Source organism: Zootoca vivipara, chromosome 16 (assembly GCF_963506605.1).
Source record: "Zootoca vivipara chromosome 16, rZooViv1.1, whole genome shotgun sequence".
Lineage (NCBI taxonomy): Eukaryota > Metazoa > Chordata > Lepidosauria > Squamata > Lacertidae > Zootoca > Zootoca vivipara.
The window spans coordinates 32,335,453-32,352,413 of record NC_083291.1 but is presented as its reverse complement, the minus strand read 5'-3'; the positions used below and the strand labels follow the sequence as shown (position 1 = coordinate 32,352,413).

At 46.3% G+C, this 16,961-nt stretch overlaps 1 protein-coding gene across 4 annotated transcripts in view; it reads left to right on the top strand.

Annotated features, from left to right (window-relative positions):
* Positions 1-16,961, top strand: part of DOCK6 (dedicator of cytokinesis 6) — a 111,451-nt gene that overhangs the window by 22,069 nt on the left and 72,421 nt on the right. For all 4 annotated transcript variants that reach the window (XM_060268862.1, XM_060268860.1, XM_060268859.1 and 1 more), the window contains exons 3-12: positions 251-426; positions 1,701-1,769; positions 3,817-3,946; positions 7,407-7,619; positions 8,935-9,020; positions 10,102-10,168; positions 11,690-11,839; positions 12,626-12,706; positions 13,271-13,427; positions 15,947-16,071. In XM_060268862.1, coding sequence (XP_060124845.1) covers positions 251-426; positions 1,701-1,769; positions 3,817-3,946; positions 7,407-7,619; positions 8,935-9,020; positions 10,102-10,168; positions 11,690-11,839; positions 12,626-12,706; positions 13,271-13,427; positions 15,947-16,071 — 1,254 coding nt within the window. The remainder of the gene's footprint in view (positions 1-250; positions 427-1,700; positions 1,770-3,816; positions 3,947-7,406; positions 7,620-8,934; positions 9,021-10,101; positions 10,169-11,689; positions 11,840-12,625; positions 12,707-13,270; positions 13,428-15,946; positions 16,072-16,961) is intronic.

Below are 16,961 nucleotides of genomic sequence, written 5' to 3'. Positions count from 1 at the left end.
CTCTCAGATAGCTCAGTGGGATATTTCTCTCTTTGAATATGCCTTTCTCTGCTTGACCCACACTTTTAAGACACTGGCCTGAGGTTTCCCCTTGCCCTGCTCCTTTCTCAGGGAAAACTCTCTGTCCGGCTCTAAATCAGAGCAAACATCAATCCGGAGAAATCCCAAATGGCCATTTGCTCTGATTGAGCGCTAAAGACTTTCTGACTTGTAGATTCCTCTTCCTTACCCCCACTCCTTCTTCTCTAAGGTGCCTCTGACAGAAGTGGTGGAGCCAGTAGACTTTGAGGAGTACCTCGGCAGCCACGTGCCAGATGCTGAGCCCGGTCCACTTCGTGATCTGGTTGAGTTCCCCACAGATGACTTAGAGGTGATCCATCAAACACGGGACTGTCGAACACTGGAACCTGGCATCCCTGAAGATGAGTAAGTGGTGGGATTGTTAATTGTGGATTGTGGTTCTTCTGATACTTCCGATAAGCACCTCTGCTTCCATTTACAGCTGCAGCCTTTCACTGCAATGCCTCCTTCACCTCAAGACAATCGTATGTAAGAGTTGCCAAGGAAAAAGAACTTGGCAATTTGCTGGCAGTTTTCTGCATTAGAACTTGCTAGTTCTGCAGTATTGACTAGCAAAAACGTGGTAGGCAAAAACTATTTTTTAATCTTCACATTAACAATTTCAGCGTGGCTGAATGCTGCTTTGGAAGACGGATTTAAATGACAATATACAGTGGTGCCTCGCTTAATGAATGCCCTGCTTAACGAAATTTCCGCTTAACGAAAGGTTTTTTCTAGCGGAGGTTGCCTCGCTAGATGAATTTGTTTTATGAAAAAATCGTCTAGCGAATCGCGGTTTCCCATAGGAATGCATTGAAATTCAATTAATGCGTTCCTATGGGCAAAAAAAAAATATTCAAAAAAAATTCAATGCATTCCTATGGGATTCGCTAGACGAATTTTTCGTTATAAGAAAAGACCCGTGGAACGAATTAAATTCATCTAGCGAGGCACCACTGTAACTGACTTTTGACATCTGCATAAAGTTTTTGGGAAGGCATCCATTTAATTCCCAAAGGAGACTTAAGTATGAAGAGGTGTAGGTCCGTTCTTGAAAGTCATCTGGGATTTTATAAGATAAACCCCCGGTGGGTCCTGCTTACAGGTCTTTCCCCTAAGATGTGTGGATAAAAATTCTGAAGGGTTTTTCACAATTCTGCCTTTTTGGTAATCCCACAGAGAAAGAACATATTAATAAGAAAATAGACTTCATTGCACTATTTGCCATGGCATGTTGGGAAACTAAGATGCAGAAATCATCACAAAAACAATCCAGTTCACCATGCTCGTAGGAAGGAATGACCAGGTTTTCAAATAGAAGGGGAAAAAACACCACTCTTGACTGCTACTGAAACCCAGGAACATCTGTAGGCTCAGAGTCCAAGCACAAGGAGGCTATTATTGTAGTGTTTACCAAGCACTAAGGCTAGTAGTTTTCAAGGGCCACATTTTTAATTTGTCTCTATGTGAGAAAAAAAGAATACCCAGGAGGTGTTATCTGTTGTTTAATAAAGACGTGGAGGCAAAACATGTGGAGAGAAATTTGATCCTTATCTCTCCTTGCAGATAGGTCTGTAGATGTTACTAACCTGTCGACATTTTTACTAGCCTGCTTGTCTTCCTCTTTCATTCTTCTCCAGGAAGCAGGATGCTCGCGTACGAGATGCTGTACAAGTCTACACGGAAGACTGGGTCATTGTCCAAAGAAAGTAGGTTGGGTAGCTCTGCACCTCTTCTTTGAAAAAGGATAGCAAAGACTGGTTCTTTGTTATTGTGGCGATGGTGAAATGTGGTTGCAGTGCTTACGGTAATCTTTTTGGATGTGGATTGAATACGGACCTAACAGAAGGAACCTTTGGTAGGGGAGTGTTGCGTTTCAAACTGAAAAAAGATTTTTAACAAACACTCTTCTAACTAAAGGAACCTATTAGACTCCTCTTACTTCCACCTAGACTAGCCGTGACTTGCACCGTCCCACAAGCTGTTACTCACCCATCCTCCAGCCCTGTGACTTTCTATGGAACTTCCTTAAGATTGCATTGGAGTAAATCCTTGCACTGTAGTACCGGTAATTGTATCTGCTTATAATTGACTATTTGATAGCCAGAGCCCTAGTTGCCCAAGTCCTTTCAATTCCTGTACAGCATAATTATTGCTTCAGCAGTCATTCCGTAGTGGTGGAAAAGTTGTTTCATTCAGATGAGCCATAGTATATGTTCTGGGTTGTCATCTCTGTTTTTGGGAGCCTTTCAAATAGTTCACTGTCAGTTATGAGTGCCTTTTGGTTCTTGCATAACAAGCATTCCAGTCTTGCAGCCTGTGATTGAGGACTCGCCTTCCTAACCAGCTAAACCCAGGGAGTAGACCCGAAACACTAAAATGCTAAAACTAAATATTATATACTAAACCAGATTAAAATTCACACGAACCTTTCTAAGCATCTGGGTAGGATCGTCTTGAACAATAATGTTTTTAGCAGGTGCCGAAAAGAATTCGGTGAAGGTGCCTGTTTGATATCAATAGGCAGGGAGTTCCCAAAGTGTAGTCGCTGCAACACTGAATGATCAAATTCTAACAAATGCAGAACAGGTGGCACATGTCGCAGTGCCAATGCCACTGGTCAAAGCAGTTGAGGGGCACGGGGGGGGAGGTGATCTCATAGGTAAACTGGTCCCAATTTATTAAGGACTTTGTAGCCTAATAGCAACACCTTGAACCTGACCTGGTAGCTGATCGGCAACCAGTGCAGAGCTCTGAGTTATATGCTGACAAGTCCTCACTTCTGTCAGCAATTGTGCTGCAGCATTCTGCACTAATGGTAGCCTCTGGCTATAAAATATCCACATATAATTTTTCAGCAAAGTTCTCAAAGCAGTTTAGGGCAGCAGTTCCAAAACGGCTTACTTTTACGTTTAGACTGTTCCATAAAGGACATACAGGCCATCTTGACAATATCTCAATTTCCCTCCCTTCCAATTTTTGGTTTTCCTTCTTCCTGCCTTTCTGGTGCTGCCATTCTCTCTTCCTCTCCCCCACTCACTCAACCAAATTGTGCTGGAAAGTTCCCATAGCTTTATTGCAATGGAGGAACCCCAATGAGACACCCTACAATAAACTGTGTTGCCCATAAGTATTCATACAAAAAATCAGGAAGCATCCAAAGTTTGCATACAAAAAAAGAGAAACGAATCTCTCCTTGTTACTGAAGTTAAGACACCTGTGTTTGGCATAAAGTATTTAAATGCACAGGTTGAGATGGTCCTCCTACAAGCTTTTTTGCCCTATCAGTTTCTTTTAACAACACAAACTTTTGAGCTTGGTTTGGTAAGAAATAAAGTTGGTCTTTTGTATTAGGTTTTTCTTTTTAATTTTGTGTGTGTGTTATGGCTGCTTCCAGTTTAATATAAGTTTTTCATCATATATCTGACTTGCTATAATTTTTTATATAATACATTCTCAGTTTTTTTAACCATTTTTATTTGAATAAATGAATATTGTATGCTCTTTTTAGAGAAGCTATTGGCAGAGGCATTTTGGGCTGAAACACATTGGGTGCCTTGTATAAAGGAAATAAGCCACGCCCTTTTTGGGGATCTCTGAGATTAATTTATCCTTTTTGCATACCTGAAATATTCATAGCAAGGTGAACGGCACCTTTGTAGAGGTTGATGTGATTGTCTTTTAAAGTCTCTGCATTTTAAGTCGCAAAGGTTCCCAGGAGGCATTATCATCACTGTTTCTTCTGCCCTGGTTCAGGTACCAAAGGCTGAGCACCATGTACAATGCTATTACGGCCGAGAGGCAAAGGGATAGGCAGAAAGGGCTGCCTAGGCAAGTCTTTGAACTTGATGAAGTAGCTGAAGAGCGGAGCAGTCAGGGGGATTCGGTAAGTCAAGTCAGATTTGTAAAATCTAGCATGTTGGAGTGGCTCTTCTGTGGCCTCTATAGGATCCATGAGCAAAGAGTTACAATATAATATGAAATACCATCTTTTTTGCAGTTTGCATTTCTTTTCTTTTAAAAAGTTTTATTTACCCTTTTCAGGTTTATACATTTCACTAATTTAACAATCATTTTAACATTTCAACGTTTGACTTCCTCCTCCCTCTTTTTGCGGTTCCAAATTAACTTAATTGCATATGCAAATTATATATAGTCCCAGCTCCTGCCAACCTAGCAGTTCGAAAGCACGTCAAAATGCAAGTAGATAAATAGGAACCGCTACAGCGGGAAGGTAAATGGCGTTTCCGTGTGCTGCTCTGGTTTGCCAGAAGCAGCTTTGTCATGCTGGCCACATGACCTGGAAGCTATACGCCGGCTCCCTCCGCCAATAATGCGCAACCCTAGAGTCGGTCACGACTGGACCTAATGGTCAGGGGTCCCTTTACCCGTTACCTTTTAATATATATATACATGTAAAGGGTGCATGTGTGTGACACCGAACGGTTCTCAGAAACCGCTTGACCGCTTGCTTTCAAATCTGGACACAACGTTCCATGCCACTATGCGGGTGTTGTTATAAACTTACATTGCAGAAATATGATACCTATCACAGGTAAAAACGGCATTTTATGGAAAAAAATAGCACACTCCAGTGGACGTCAAAGGAACACAGCTAGAAAACCTTGGCCCTCTATCGGAGGCTACACTGGTACTGCAGCGACTGGGCCGTTTGGAGGCTCGCCTTTACAGACTAGGCTGAATGGAGGTGGGGGCTCGCCTACCTGTGGGTTGGGGGCAGGAGGGGACAGGATAGGTCATGGATCGGGACAGGGTGGGGGGAAGCACAGGGGTGAGCCACAGCAATGCGTGGTCTGGCCAGCTGGTACTCTTATAAAACTGTGGGTTATTGCAATAATCCTGCCAATGTTCTTATCTGTTTACAATTTATCTGTAAATATTAAATATGCCATTTATAACAAGTTTGATCTCTTATTCTTCTGGTAAATCTTGCCATTTCTGCATATTCCATAAGTTTTTGTATCCATTCTTCCTTTGCTGAGAATCACTTTGCATTTCTTACTGCAGAAAGTATTGATCAGATGTGTAGAGATCTTTCCCATTCTGCTTAATTCAAGAGGGTTCTGGAAGCTTCTCTGTGTGAAAGAAACAAGCAGAAAGTTCATGATGTTTGGGTTATTCCTTCAGGGAAGCTGAGTACAGCTACCGTGTTTCCCCTTTTTTAAGACACCGTCTTATAACTTTTTTCCCTCAAAAAAACACACGGTGGCTTATTTTCATGTGGTGGCTTATTTTTTTATTACCACATAAGTACTGGTATGGTAAAGCAATCTACAGTACATTTATCCAGGGCTGTCTTAAGGGTGCTGCCGGCGGGGCTGGAGCTGTTGCTCGGAGGCGCAGTGTCCAGCCTCGCCTCTTCCTTGGTGCCCTCCAGAACTGCGCCTATCACTATATCTTATTGCCAAGTCTTGCGGGGGGCGGTGCGGAAGTGACACCACCCGCTTGGCCACCTCCTGCGATGCCAGAATGTTCCCAATCGGAGGGGAGGCAAAGCGTGGTGTCCAAAAGCCCCCCCCCCAAGAGCTGGGTCTCTGAAGGTTTGTAAGTCCTACACACCAGATCCTCCTCCAGGAGAAAGGGAGAGAGAGATTATTCAGAGCCCGCCAAAGCCACTCCTCCTCCAGATTTGCAGTGGGTCTCTTGGCAAAACTAGACGGGGAGGGGACGTCAGTTTTTTAAAAAGCCAGACGGTGCTTTTTAGATATGAAAACAAGCAGAAAATGAAATGAAGCTATTCTGAACCACCCTATGGCCATAGAACATCTGTAAGCAGCATTGCCCAGAAAGATACCATTACCTTCCCCATTGGGCAAATGTACACCCGACTGGAGCCACTTTATGCTTCCAAAAGCATCAGATTACATGTCATGACAGTTCACAGAAGAGTTTGCCAAGTCTGCCTCTACAATCTTCACATTTGAACTGTCAGTTCCTTTACTACTTTATTGGAAGTTTCATGTTGTGTATGTCACACCACCTGCCCTGCCTACTCTAGCCCTCAGCTGCAGTGCAGGATACTACGGTATATTGTAAACATCAGTGTTGAAGCAAGATTCAACTGTGAATTCACTCAGCTCCTGAACAGGGAATTGTGGAGTGGGGGGGGGGGAGAGAGAGACGCATGCACACAGAGAGAGATGTGCACACGGGGGGGGGGGAGAGAGACGCGCGCGCAAACACACACAGAGAGAGAGACAGACGCGCGCACAAACACACACAGAGAGAGACAGAGAGACACGCACGGGGAGAGAGAGACGCGCGCACACACAGAGACGGACGCGCGCACACACACAGAGAGAGTGCGGCGCTGCTTTGCGCTTTGTCGGAAGCGGCGGTGGCTGCAGCATTGACAAAGCACGAAGCAGCACCGCACTTAGGGGAAGATGGCCAGGGAGGGGTCTGCGGAGCTGAGGCAACGTGTGAAAGGAAGGGATGGCGATGAGGAAGCGGGGAGTGAACCGATTGGGGCTTTAACACGCCCACACGCGCAAAAGGGAGGCTCGGAATGTGGAGATCGTTTCTCTTAAAGTTCCGCAAGTAACGAGCCTCTCTCTCTTTCCTCCTGCCGCTCGTGCCCTTGGTGCTCCGTGCGGCGCTGCTTCGCGCTTTGTTAGCGCTGCAGTCGCCGCCGCTTCCGGGCGCCGACCCGACCCGGCAGGCTTCCTCCTCCTGCCACAGCCGGCATTGCAGGAGCTGGGTCCTGCTGGCTTGTGCCCTCGGTGCTCCGTGCGGCTGCTGCACGCTTTATCGGCTGCTGCGCAGCCGCTTCCGGGCACTGTCCCGACCTGGCAGGCTTCCTCCTCCTGTAGCGGCCGGCGTGCTGGGTCCCACTAGCTGGCTGGGGCACTTGGTGGTCTTGCTCCGCGCGGCACTGAAGTATGGCTTATTTTCAGGGTATGTCTTATATGTCTCAAATGCTTAAAAACCCTGCCCTGGCTTACTTTTTGACTATGTATTAAAAAAGGGGAAACACGGTAGCTTAAACTTGTTTTGTTATCTCTTCTGTCAAGATCATGCTGACTATAATAATAAGCCAGAAGGAGCCTAGGTTTCACTTTCTCTAACTCTGGGCAATCCCCCCCCCCATTTTCTTAAATTTGAGCCCCCTAAAATAGGGGGGGTGTCTTATACACGGGGGCGTCTTATACATGGAAAAATATGGTATGCTGAGCCTGGCGAAATGCTCTGGGCTGCTGTGCATTTGCTAGATACTCCGTGAAGTTTGCTGTGGTCAGTAGGAGGACAATGTAGCTCTTGGCAAGGCAGTGCCGTGGACAACGAGGCCTTTTACCATAACATCAGGTATTCCTTGTTCCTTCCAGGATGACCTGAAGCGCTGCTCCACCTCCCTTGATGATACACCCCGTGGCAGCTGGGCCTCCAGCATCTTTGACTTGAAGAACTCTGCGGCTGACTTCTTGTTGCGCTCTCTCTTGGTGCGCACTGCCATCGAAGAGACTGACCGCACGAATGAGGAGCTGCGCAAGAAGAACCGGCACGGTGAAATCCTGGCCCTTTACCCGGCCCCAGATGAGGTGAGTGCAGGCCCTGAGATTCCAGTAGCTTTTGCATGATCCTGTAGCATCCAGGAGATGGCAGGTATGTTTGGATGTGGGCTGATGAGGACTAGAAGGTGCCCATTTGCCTCTTGGGGGCAGATACCGGGCTGTGCAGAGGATGCTTTGACGGCCACAGACTTTGCTGAGTGTTTGGTAAAGGTTGGAGGAAAAACCACCACAGTCTTGTCATTCTTTTTTAAGTGGTTTTGTCAAGAAAGGGGACAGGGGGGTCATTACTTTGCCTGGCATTCCTCCTCTTCCTTCTCCAGAGATCTCAGAACTGCCCAGTTTCTTCCCTGCCCTACGGCACTCGGTTTGGACTCACTTTTGTTCAGGGCCGTCTTAAGGGTATCCAGCGCCGTGGTGCAAAAATCCCTCCGGCGCCCCCCCCCCCCAGTTTCCCTCCGGCCTGAACTCACCTCCAGGAAGGATCACCTGCTGTACCCTGACCTCAACGAGGAAGGCCAGGCGGTGGGCATTTTTTTAAAAATAAACTTTTTAAAAAATAAATGAAAGTAAAAAAGTAAAAATAAAAATAATAGTAATAATGATAATGATAATGGTAAAAAGGCGGCAGCAGCAGGGGCGGCAAGACTGAGGCTCCTTGCCTCAAAGGGTCCCTCTCCCCTTCTCCCCATCCAGGGCGGGGACGGCAGCGGCCATGAGGCTGGGGCGCTATCTCTTCCCCTCCGGAGCGCCGGTGCTTCGCAGGCTGGGCTGTCCCAGGCCTAGGAGCTATGACCGGTTGACCGCTGGGCGCCCTCGGCTCTGGCCTGGCGCGATCGCTGCGGGGGGGGGGCAGTGGCTCCCTGGCCGGTCCACTGGGTTCCCCCGGCAGCGGCAGTGGTGGTCTCGGTGGCTCTCGCCAGCTCGGGAGCCGCTCAGGCGGTGTGAGCACGCTGGCCGCTTTCAAGAGCTCCGCAGCAGCATGCCCATCACCATCTTGCCTCACTGGAAGTCTCGCCTCTACCAATGAAACACAGCACCGGGGTGAGGGATGACCCAGGCGCTACAGAGCGGAACAGGGTCCTAGTGCCCCTGCTCTGCCTTGCTTACCTCCCTACTCTCCCCTGAGCGACGCAGCTGGCGGGCGTGCAGGACAGAAAGGGGAGGCTGCCACACAGCTTTCCCGCTTGCTGGGGCGCCCCTGAGTGCCCAGCGCCCTGGAGCATTGCGCCAGTAAACCCAGTGGCAAAAACGGGCCTGCTTTTGTTCTAGCAAGCTCCGATACTGTTTTCCTAGCGCTAAACACATGGTTATATAGATGATGTGCTTCTCTTTATCTTTTCAGGATGAGGCGGTAGAACGCTGCAGCATCCCAGAAGTTCCCAGGGAGCACTTTGGTCAGAGGATCCTGGTGAAGTGTTTGTCTCTGAAGTAAGTCACTTTTTATTTGCCAGCCAAACCCAAAGTAGGACATACATGGAAGTTTGGGTCCATTGCAGTGCTTTTCACAAATACTTAAGGGTATGGTGCTGTGCTAAGGGTGTGAGGCTCTGGGTGACTGTGAACTTTGTGTCAGTTTGTATTTCTTAGTCCAGAAAGTATTGATCAGATGTGCAGAGTTCTTTCCTATTCTACTTAATTCAAGAGGGCTCTGGAAACTTCTTTGTGTGAAAGAAACAAGCAGAAGGTTCCTGATATTTGGGTTATTCCTTCAGAGATGCTGAATACAGCTGGCTTAAACTGATTCTGTTATCTCTTCTGTCAAGATCATGCTGACTATAATAATAAGCCAGAAGGAGCCTGTGTTTCTCTTTCTCTTTCCATCTTTTTCCTTCTAGTGTGGTGTTCTGTACATAGTATGCTTAGTGTTAAGGTTTAGTCTTATTATAATTTATCGTAAGTTTAAGTTAAGTCTGCTGCAACTGGATTTCTTCTGGACAGTGCCAGTCCTGAATGTATTGGATTTGTGTCCATTATGCTCATTTGCCTTCAGTAGCAGTAAAGCTCTGCTGGATGAAAGATTCATTACCTCTGGTTTATTTTGGGGGGGAATCCTGTAACGTGTTTAAGTTTTACTCTGCTAACTATACATTGGGGTTCTGCTTTGGATCAGTATTGAGTAGAATTTGCTGGAGGATTTCAAAGCTGACTCCCCGGAAAACCAAATTCTGAATGCAGGGGTCTGTTTCTTATGCACTACTTTCACTTGAGGGTGTGCATGCCTCTGTTTCCAGTCATTTCATGGTGGAGAGCAGCACTGGCACCAGATTCAGTCCACACAAGAGCCCCCCCCCAATGCTAAATTGCAAACAACCTGCAATTGCCTTGGAAAGAAGGCACTTTGTTGCTTTACCAGGAGATGCCCATGTTCATGGACAGCGCAAGGTGCACTGCTGGCTATTGCTGAGGTATGGTTGTTTTCTCACCGAACCATCTCTCTCTCTCTCTCTCTCTCTCTCTCTCTCTCTCTCTCTCTCTCTCTCTCTCTCTCTCATCCCCTTCCATGGAGCAGGTTTGAGATTGAGATCGAACCTATCTTTGGATCGCTAGCGCTTTACGATGTGAAGGAGAAGAAGAAGGTACTACTCTGTGATTCTGAGCAATACTTGTCTTTACAGCTAGAAGCAGGACCATTTTATAAAATGGGCAGAGAGCAAAGCATAGAAAGGTAGGGTGCAAATTGGTCAGTTGCCTAAAAATTGCTGAGATGCAGTATGTTTGAAGGACTAGTTTGATAGACATAGGAAGCGCTGGGTTGGAGATGCTCTTGATTATGTCCATGCAGCACATACACAAGGCTACTTGATGTGTCTTCTTACTAGTTCCCCTGGAATCAGAGCAGTCTGCAGTCTCTTCCTGTCCTGGGCCAGGTAGGAACCACCTCCAGACATTCCGGAGGAAAGGAGGCATTTTCTCCCCTAGCTATTGCCCTGCCTTCAGTTAGTGTTGCAAACTCTCGTGGGTTCCTGCCTCAAGCGCTTCCTTCTAGTTAGAGGAGTTTCAAAGGGAGGAGAATGAACTGCCTCAGCTGAGCCATGAGGGAAAGGTGGATCAGAGGATTCCGCAGGCAGCAGCTACGCAGGCGCCTTCATTTTTCACAGATTGTGCTTTACCTGACCCCTTGCTCCCGTCCCAAGGACACAGGGTGACTTCAGACGCAGTGAGAAGCCTAGCCAGCTGCATGCCCTGCTGCCTCTGTGTTCTCTCTGGCTGGATCTATACAGATTTTTTAAAACGCTATAGAAAAAAACGCTATAAAAGCTCTTAATGGAAAATCCCATTGACGACAGATCACTGCTCTATAGCACCATCTGGTGGCGCATGTTTATAACACAGTTATAACGATTTACAGTACGGTGGCACCTTGGTTTACGAACTTAATCCGTTCCGGAAGTCCATTCTTAAACCAAAGCGTTCTTAAACCAAGGTGTGCTTTCCCATAGCAGCAGGGAACTCAATTTACAAATGGAACACACTCAACATGTTCTGCTTCCAAGGTAAAGTTCACAAACCAAAACATCTACTTCCGGGTTTGCAGCGTTCTTAATCCAAGTTGTTCATAAACTAAGCCAGGCATCCCCAAACTTTGGCCCTCCAGATGTTTTGGACTACAATTCCCATCATCCCTGACCACTGGTCCTGCTAGCTAGGGACCATGGGAGTTGTAGGCCAAAACATCTGGAGGGCCGGAGTTTGGGGGTGCCTGAACTAAGCTGTTCTTAAACCAAGGTACCACTGTAATTGACAAGTGTAGCTGAGGCCTCTCTCTTCTCCCCAGCACAGTCTCCTAAGGTTGGCTTTAGTAAGCACCCCAGGAAACTAGAGTGTGGAACCAGGCAGATCTGGCAGAAGCCAGTGGGAAACAGGGCTGCTGCTCTCTGGCTGCAGGAAGGAGAAGGCCCAGGTGTCTTGTTACAGTAGTGGTGGCAACAGCAAGCCAGATTTTAAGACCACAGTGGATAGGCCTTGCCCAGATCTAAAGTCCTCTGTCTGTTGTGGTGCTCCCAGCTTTGTTGCTTTTATTGCTGTGACAGGTTGGGAGTGGGTCTCGAGTGCGTGGTAACTTTGCCCGGCTTCGGCCATTTCCCCAACTTTTCTAGATCTCTGAAAACTTCTACTTTGACCTCAATTCGGAGCACATGAAGGGGCTTCTGCGAGCGCACAGTGCCCACCCTGCTATCTCCACGCTGGCTCGCTCGGCCATCTTCTCCCTCACACATCCTTCCCCAGATATATTCTTAGTGATCAAGGTGAGATGTTTGATCTTCCGTCACGCCTCCAGAGCTCACCCCCCTTTGCAGCCATTGTGGCAAGCGCTGTGTGTGTGTGTGTGTGTGTGTGTGTGTGTGTGTGTGTGTGGTGGAGGCGCATATGTTCTGCATCCTTCTGTGAGTGTCGGAAAATAACTTGTTTGAGCTTGGGCATCAGAATTAACAACCTGAGAATCTCAGCTGTCCTTAAAACAAAACATGCTTCTAGTTCCTATGCGTTTGGAGGGAGATTTGAATGTGTATGGGCAATGTCTAGCACAGTGTTTCCCAACCTTGGGTCTCCAACTGTTTTTGGACTACAACTCCCATCATCCCTAGTTAGCAAGACCAGTGGTCAGGGATGATGGGAATTGTAGTCTGAAAACAGCTGGCAACTCAAGGTTGGGAAACACTGGTCTAGCAGACTCTCTGAAACTGGAGTGAGGTCTGGGAGGGCCTATTCTTTTTCATTTTGCTTATGGTTCTGGTTAGCTGAATGAATAATGCAAAAGAAACATAATTCAAAGAAAATAACAATTACATAGTGCAGAACACAATTTTGCTCTCCTTGCCCCATATTTTTTCTTTTCAATCACTGAGTAAGCCCAGCTCTGGGTGCAGGGCTTTTCATCTTTCCTTAGCTTCAGGGACAGCTGAGAGGGCTCTCTGGTTGCAGGCCCTAGCTAGTTGTAGAACTTGAGGTGGAGCTCACAGCACTCTTTGGGAACTTCCAAGGCATCTGCTGGACTTCATCTCCAGTAACTTGCTTTTCCTTTCCCTGCCCAGCTGGAGAAGGTGCTGCAGCAAGGAGACATCAGTGAATGCTGTGAACCGTACATGGTCATGAAGGAGACCGATGCTCTGAAGGTAGATGGAAGCAAGATGGGGAAGCAGTTGGGTTCCTAGCCATACTGTGTGTGTGTGTGTGTGCTAGACTTGGTCCCGGGTTTCAATTCTACCCATACCATTAAATCCCTGGATGCCCTGGGATGTTCTCAGTGGAATGAAAATGGCCTGCTTTACAGGTTTATTTTATGGGTGGATGTGGTGGGGGTTCAACATTTACAATTTGGTCCCAGTAATGGTGAAGTCCCCCCCCCCTTGTGCTTCCTTTTTAAATTTTTATTTATGATTTTCAATTTTATACATTTCAATAATTTTACAATCATTTTGACATTTTGAAACTCTATTTCCTTCCCCTTCTTTCTGTGGTTCCTTGAATTTATTTTTTATTTATTTTCTGCATATTCCAAATTAACTCAATCATTTATTCATTTAAATGTATACTCTTCTAAAACCGCAGGCTATTACAATAATCTGCCAGTGTTCTTATCTGTTTACAGTTTGTTTGTAAATATTCAATAAACCATTTCCATTCTATTATAAAAAGTTTGCTATCCTGATTTCTCCCCCCCCCCCTTGTGCTTCCAGAACAAGGAGAAGCTGGAGAAGCTGCGGGTGGCAGGAGAGCAGTTCTGCACCCGCTTGGGAAGGTACCGCATGCCATTTGCCTGGACCGCCATCCACCTCGTGAATATAATCAACAGCACTGGGATGCTTGAGAGGGATGCTTCCGACTCTGAGAGTGGTGAGTATAGTGCCGTGACCAAGCTCTGTGAGAAAGGATGCTTCCTGTCCTGTGGGGAGTTGGTTGCTGACACTGCTTTTTCCCCAGTTACATGGAGCTTTTGTCCAAAGGAACCTCGGGAACTGAGGTAGTGTGATGTAGTGGTTAGAGCAGGCATAGGCAAACTTGGCCCTCCAGATGTTTTGGGACTACAATTCCCATCACCCCTGACCACTGGTCCTGTTAGCTAGGGATGATGGGAGTTGTAGTCCCAAAACATCTGGAGGGCCGAGTTTGCCTATGCCTGGGTTAGAGTGTCAGACTGGGACCCGAGTTTAAATTCCCCAAATGGTCATGAAGCTCACTGGGTGACTTTGGGCCAGTCACACACTCCCAGCCTGATCTACCTCACAGGGTTCTTCGGAGGATAAAACAGGGAGGGGAACTTTGTAAGCCACCTTGAGCTCTTTGGAGGAAAGGTGGGGCACAAATGTAACAACAACAACAACAAGGCATTACTGGACGGGAACTCCCTGTGTCTAGGCTGCCTGGTAGGCGAGGATCATGGTACAAGGTGGAGTGGGTCAGGGAAGAGAGGAAAATGCCACAGATTGCACCGTATGTTTATAATCAGAAACGGGATGACTTGTAACTGCCAGTTGTACATCACAGGAGTAGTTTAAAGCTGACTCGCAGCATGCTGGCATTACAAACAGAGTAAAATCAAGCCACCAATTTGCAGTCATGTCCATGCAGCCCTAAAGCTCGCAATACAGAAATGTAGAAAGAGGTAGTTTGTTTATGCTCATGAGCTAGAGATTGAGACAAAGGAAGCGTCTCTCCTTTCTTCAAACAAGAGCATGCTGACTCCTTCCTTCAATCTATCAATTATACAACAAGCGTAACCGGCTGCTATGATCAATCACTAATTTATAAACATATAATGCAGAATAACTTCAATAACACAACCATAAACGTCATATCACTCGTGATTCAATCCGACATCAGTTCAATGTATTCAGTCATATGCTGTAGTTCATATTGGGTATCCATATGACATATAAATTGGTTCAAATGTACTTCCAAATGGATGTGTAATACTTGAGATATTTTTGTTCACCGTTACCAAGAATATATATAGTTTGGAATATACTGTGTCTGACGATGTCAGTTAGCGGTTATTCCACAGAATGGATTGTCCAAGCGCCGTGACAAGTATAGGTGGCAGCGGAGCATCCAGGTGAAGACGAGACGTATATATGAAGGTGGCAAGGGTGTATCCGAAAGCAAAAAGTACAGTATCCGAAAGCAAAAGTCAAGGCTACCCAGGTTATGTGCCTTGTTTCGCCAAAGTTGGCTTCTTCAGTGAGCGAATTGCTTTCCACGATAGAGTACTAGCTGGAAAACTCCAGAAGTTATTCTGCGTTATATGTCTATAAATTAGTGATTGATTATAGCAGCCGGTTACGCTTGTTGTATAATTGATACTTACTACTCGTAACCTAGGTTTGTGTTGTGTGTCCTTCAATCTATCAGCAGAGAAAAATTGGGGATGAGGAGCATCTTCTGAGTCCTCTGTACGGCAGGCCTCAAGTGTAATTTACTACACATTATACCATGTCTACTAGAGCATGCAAACTTTTTTATTATTATTTGGTGGGTTAACTTCAGGGGCCTCTCGGTGCCTGGACATCTGCCTGCATAGAGCGCAGTGCAAAGTACCACCTCTGTAGCAGACTCTGACTGATTAAGGGGTTCTTTTCCATGATCAATCATTTATCGCTTAAGTCTAAAACTGCATGATATGAGTGCATATAGTTGGGCTGGAGATTCTGAAGTTTGGTTACATTGCAAATTGTAAGGTACAGTGGTGCCTCGCTAGACAAATTTAATTCGTTCCACGGGTCTTTTCTTATAACGAATAATTCGTCTAGCGAATCCCATAGGAATGCATTGAATTTTTTTGGATTTTTTTTTGCCCATGGGAACGCATTAATTGAATTTCAATGAATTCCTATGGGAAACCGTGATTCGCTAGACGAATTTTTCATAAAACGAATTCGTCTAGCGTGGGAACCTCCGCTCGAAAAATCCTTTCGTTAAGCGGAAATTTTGTTAAGCAGGGCATTCGTTAAGCGAGGCACCACTGTATTTGTCAAGTGACACCACTGCACTACTTTAGAAAAGCTGCTTGCAGTGTTATTGTGGGACACCAGTTGGTTTTGTAGAAGCAACTCTTCTAAGTTGTTGAGGAAGCTTGTGGGTAGTTTCTGCAAAATGCCTATTAGCGCTACCACTGCGCTGTTGTGCAGCATTGTGGTCTCCATTAGGTTTGCCCTCACAACAACTTTGAAAAATAGGCCACATCCCCCTCCCCAGCGCTGTTGGACATGAAGCTGAGAGGCAGTGATAGCCACTCGCCAAGCATGAGTTCCTAGCAGAGCCCAGTTCTCTTCTCACCGTTGCCTATTGCCTAAATATGACTCCTTATTTGTGCGTGTGTGCACCTCACCTATTGAACATATCTTCCTCTGTTCTAGACCGCAAGGGAACCTGGAATGAGCGCAAGAGGAAAACATACGAGCGCATGAGTGTTGGGGAGGAGATGTGCAGCTTCAACAACTTCCGCCCAGCTACACTCACCGTCACTAACTTCTTCAAGCAGGTGGGAGGCTTGGAGCCTGGGCTGTCTGGACTGATTCATAATACCACTGTCTTTTGGTTTTCACATCTGTAGGAGTGCAGTTAACAGAGATTGGCAGGCAATTACCTGTTTGTGCTAAAGAATGTTCTCTTTCCTCATAAGAAGCTGCGATTCTTCTTTCACTGTTTTCCCCACACACCATAAAATGATGGGAAATGGGTATGGTCACAGCCCAGGGCCCAGCGGGATTCTCTGCCATTATTTGCAGGGCCCCTCCTTTTCTTACAACTGCAAGATTCTCAAGCACTTTCCACAAGAGTCTTCAGTGCCTGTTCAGAACTTGTATGCTCCAACAGATCTTCAGATTCTTGACAGAACTTTCAAGTGACTTGCAAATTATGGCTGTGAAAGTTAAGTTGTGTATACAATGAAGTATACATTCTGGCAGAGTCTTATAATGAACCTGAGGAATATCGCAGGAGCCTTTCATGTCTACTTGTTTGGTAATGCCTTCTCTGTGGTAGTGCCCCAGTCGTGAAATTCCCTGTCCCTAGAGGCTTATACTGTACTGCCTCTCTGTTAATGAGTTTCTGATGTAGGTTAAAATCCCAATTTAGGGCATCAGGTGAATTGTTTTATTTCAGTCTTGTGTTAAGAGTCTTGCTTTTGAATTATGGTGCTGGAGGAGACTCTTGAGAGTCCCATGGACTGCAAGAAGATCAAATCTATCAATTATTAAGGAAATCAGCCCTGAGTGCTCACTGGAAGGACAGATCGTGAAGCTGAGGCTCCAATACTTTGGCCACCTCATGAGAAGAGAAGACTCCCTGGAAAAGACCCTGGTGCTGGGAAAGATTGAGGGCACAAGGAGAAGGGGACGACAGAGGACGAGATGGTTGGACAGTGTTCTC